The 4,640-nt window shown below is 51.7% G+C and overlaps 1 protein-coding gene across 1 annotated transcript in view; it reads left to right on the top strand.

The window, feature by feature from the left end:
* Nucleotides 1–636: 636 nt before the first annotated feature.
* The window catches only part of TAF11 (TATA-box binding protein associated factor 11), a 10,543-nt gene continuing 6,539 nt past the window's right edge, over nucleotides 637–4,640 (top strand). The window contains exon 1 of the mRNA XM_009272946.2: nucleotides 637–666. Coding sequence (XP_009271221.1) covers nucleotides 637–666 — 30 coding nt within the window. The remainder of the gene's footprint in view (nucleotides 667–4,640) is intronic.

The following is a 4,640-nucleotide window of genomic DNA, read 5'->3' as shown; positions in this document are numbered from 1 at the left end:
GTTTATGTGACAGAACACCACGTTCCACAGAATTCACTGCCGGGGGCATCTTCTATGACTTTATGCACCAGCATTTGCTCTCCTTGTTAAAGAAATGGCACGAAACAATTCGTGTCCCAGCTCAGACCAGTCCCCCAGCTCAACACAAATGCTTAGCAGGTGGAACAGTGGGAATGCAGCTTCCCGCACGATGCCCACAAACACGCTCGTTTCTTTCAGGAAATGCCTGTTTTGTACCCAATCCAAAACTTTATTTTTGAGACATCTGAAATGCTGCAGAACTGCACCGAAAAAGCTGGGACCGGCACCTCAGATGGTCTTTTGAGACCAGGCAGTCCAAACAGCGAGACTTAAAAAAAAAAAAAGGAACTAAATACTGTGCTGACATCAAAGACACCCGAAATCAGGTGGAGGAAGGAACAAGGGAGCTCTGCCAGCCCAGCCGAGCATTTATGACCCCGTTCTTGGAATGGGGTTCAGGGGGTGGAGGACAGCTTAGCAGCTCCCTTATCAGGAGTACATTTAAATATGTGAGCAGCTTCAGCAGGACCAGGAATCAAAATCACCGCGCAGAAAGAGGAAGGCTGCCAAAAGTTGCTTTGAGGAAGGGAAAACACGAAACGTACAGAACTGACCATGGACAGGTTTCTCCACCACAACCGAGGGGTAAGAAACCCTTAATTAGAAAAGTTCCCGTGTCCTAGCCTTGGTAAAGGTAAAGCTTCCCACACCACGCACATCCCTAAAATTAAAGTAACCTGTCTTTTCTTTCCAGTTGACGTAGACCCCTACCCCATCGCCTCCGGCCATCCTCTCGCCTTGCAGGCTGACTGCAGTTTTGCAAGGCAACTGCGTGGGCGTCGGAGATGCTTCTCACAGGTGCCCAACTAAGAAATTGTGTTTGGCTCTTACAAAAGGCACAAGGCCGTTTTGCCAGAAGCTTGCGGCAGGACCCACTTCTGAGCGAGGATAAAAGCAGTCTTACCCCCTTTTCTAAATACTTCCAAATCTCAGTGACAAAGCTTTGTAACCTAAATTCTCTCACATACAGCTTTATCATACATACAAAAAACTAAACCCCTGCTCCAGATACCTATTTTGTGATTTATTTTACCCACCGGCACTGAAGACATCTATTGTTTAAGCAGCTTTCCAGCGCTGCAGAGCCTTGATAAAAAGTTAGCCACCAACTGAAGCATCTTAGCCCTCCCCATCAACTTACTACTTCCATTAATGCTTCCACTTAATTGGCACCGTGACTTTCTCTGGGCACATGTCCAGTCCATATTTACTGTTTTTAATTTAGAAAATGATCCAATCATCATCAGGAAAAAAAAAAAAATCAAGATACAGGAATAAGATTTAAGAGAAAACCCTTCTTCAACTTTAAAGTTATTCCAAAGTTGTTCTTGACCTGTTGCACACCCTGGGAGGCTGTCCTCCGGAGAGGGCAGGGGTTGGTGGGGTGGACACTGCGCAAACCCTCTTCTGTCACCTCTACCCTTCCACCCTCTGCCCACAGCATCAGGTCCCTTTAATTTGCCAATCTTCGACTTTCCATGAAGTGTCAGGCAGACAAAACTTCACATTCCCTGTTTCCAAACCCTTGAAGTTATCTTTAAAGGAGTACAGAAAGGCAAAGTTAGCTATAATTAAATACCATGCCTGCTGTGGAGAACTTATTGCAACATCCTCCCTGCCCCCGGGAAGCAGGGAAACCGCAGGCGAAGGTGCTCCGCAGCAATCGCGCTCCTCAAGAGATGAGCAAAGAAGTCAGTCATCAGGCCTGGCACCAGGGGCAAGAGTTAATTTCTCACTTTGCAGAGTGAAAACAGACCACAACAGAGACAGGGTGACACACAGGCAGAAGGCAACTGCCCAAATTTCTTCTCCGATACACTAAGGCCCCTTTGAAACTGAGTCTGGCTACTTTTTTTGGAAACTCAATCCCCAAAATCCAATGTTCTGCTGCTGTACTAGGGGACCTGGAGGAGTATGTTTGCTACTGTAATAAACCTTTCAGCAGAGCTCGTACATCTTAGCGCCGTCTCACAGCCACACCAGGACGCTAAGCAGTCACTTCGATTGAGCCCGCGCTACAGAAAAGAGTTTCGAACACTGCCCAGCTCGTCCCAGCTGCTCCCCAAACAACTGTCAGACTCTCCTTGCAGGTAAATTTAGCAGCTGTTTCCCATGAAAACCTCCTCACTATAAAACAAGCACGAGTCTTCTCACGTGGAGTCGTTTAGCCCAAAGTAAAAGCCCAACAAGTTGACAGAGCACCGGAAACAGTCAGAAAGCCTCTAATTCGTTAAAAGTCCCTTTTCAATACCTAACACGCACCATTCACCGCAGCACCCAAGCCCTCGAACAATCCCCAGCTACCTCCCTGCTTCCCAGTGCCGCAGCCGCGCACACCGCGGCCCCCGGAACTCCCACCCCACTGCCGGTTTGCAAGAGGTGACTGCGGGTAAGAGCAGACTGCCCTCACCGTCACTGCCCGGCGTCTCTAACGCTGAGATCGAGGAAGACCGCAGCCGCTGCTCGTACAAACGCGGCACAGAGGTCACGATCCACTCAGGTTTGCAATAACACTCATGGGGTGTGCACGCAAACGCTTGTAAAGCCAGGGATGCTGCTGCCGATGTCACACAGCAAGTTAATGATGCGCTGCAACGACTCCCAACGGGCTGGGAACACCAACACGGTTCCAGACCGAGAACCACTGTCATAAACATGCAAAAAGCCTGACTGTAACTCAGCAGCAGGGAGAAAAAGATTCAGGGATTGGGAAGTTTGGTGGGAGAAAGGGATCGTTATAGTGTCAACTGACAGTCAACTTAATGAACACAGAAGCTATGAGTGACAGCTGTGACATTCACCATCCTTCAGATACGCATCTACACACGAAACCACGTTTACATGTGAAAAATCACGCTAGCTGATCAGACGTCAAACAGTCTGCCCACTCCACAAATCAGCTGGTATCACAAGCCGTTGTCTTACCGGGGGAAAAAAGGTCGCTGTCATCACCACGCATCGTTGGAAAGCGCGGCGGGGCTGTTAGAACAAGAGGCTGATAACACTCGTGGTGTGTATTTAACTCACTGACCCTCTCCACCTTATCTAAACACCCCGCAAGTACATCCATCTTCTAACTTAGACAAGCCTGAAGTGGTCAGAGCAGTTTCCCACTCAAAACGAGGGCTCAGAATGTTTAAAATATTAAAAGAGAAGAATAAAGTTCAACCCAAGAGCAGATTTACATTTCAGAGGAGCAAATGTGTGCACCAGGAAAGCACGAGCTCTCCGTGTCAGCAGGTCTCTGCCATTCAGCTCAACGTGCAACAGCAGAGTTCTGATAAGGTTATGTGAAAGGAATAATAGATCAAATCTGGCCGCAAATGGGTAAGTCATATCCTTCAAAATAGTCAGGCCACACGGTGACAGCATCACTCAGCGCTGGACTCACATCTCCTCTCCCTGCCCCAATATAAACCAGTTGCTCAGGGAACAGGAACACCTGCATTTCCAGCAGAGAAGCTGAAATGGCAAAAAGCTGCAACTCAAGAAACACACCAGCAAGCGGTTTCCTCGGGAGATGCCGAAAAAAGGGGAGGAGAAAAAAAACTAACAAAGGTCTAAGAGCTTCAAAACGGAGCAAATCACATAGCGCCGTACTTTAAATGCTAAAGCAAATGACCGTGCCCTCCATCTGCTTGTGCAGCCCCCAGCACAGCACAGCCGACCCCCAAACCCCACCAGCCACCGCCGATTTGAGAAGCGTAGCAGAGGAGTGTTACTGCAAGCCATGAAAATTACTGAGGAAGGGCGAGCGTGCACGGAGCAAGAGCAGCGAGAGGACGCCTTGCCGAACACCCGGCTGCACGTCTGTCCCAGTAAATTCATCCAGCAGCTCTCCTCACCGTGGGAACCTACACACGTCCTGGCTTCAGAGTCAGCAGCCTCTGCTAGCACCCTGACCCGGAGTCCTCCTCCAAGCGCACCACATCTCCCCAGTTACACCAGTCTGCAGCTACCGACGGTAACCAGCAGCCATCCACAACCCCGTAGCCTGCAGCAGTCCGAGCCCCAGGGGACACGCCACCACCGGGCAGCAGGCAGCCCTGGAAGCGCCTGCTCCAGACAGCCTCCTCTCCTCTCCTCTCCCAGCCCGCCGGCCCCTGCCACTCCTCGCCTCGGGGCACGCGAGCCCAAGGGGCTCCGCCGCCAGCCCCCCCCAGCACGGCCCCCTCGCACCCCTGGTCCCACGGGCAGCACCAAACCCTCAGGGTTCCCCCAGCCCTTCCTCACACACCCTGTGCGCCCCACATCCATCACAGCCCCCTGTAACGTCTCAACCCATCCCCTTGGCCCCCCAATTCCCATCCAACGCACCTTCTCCTTTGGCCCACGCTGACCCAGACCTCCGGAGGACTCCCGTCCTCACTGCCTCCGCACCCACGGCGCTGCAGCCCACGTCCGTGTCCCCCAGGGCTCCAGCCCACACCACCGAGCCCCAGGGACCTCCAACATCCCCTTATCCCACAGCCCTCTCACCCACCACACGCTCCACCCCAAGAGCGCATCCAAACCCCTACAGCTGCCCAACAACCCCTACCTCGTTTCCCCCAGCCCCT

This window comes from Aptenodytes forsteri, unplaced genomic scaffold (assembly GCF_000699145.1).
Source record: "Aptenodytes forsteri isolate BGI_AS27 unplaced genomic scaffold, ASM69914v1 Scaffold142, whole genome shotgun sequence".
Classification (NCBI taxonomy): Eukaryota; Metazoa; Chordata; class Aves; order Sphenisciformes; family Spheniscidae; genus Aptenodytes; species Aptenodytes forsteri.
The sequence above is the reverse complement of the archived record's forward strand: the minus strand, read 5'-3'. Positions and strand labels throughout refer to the sequence as shown.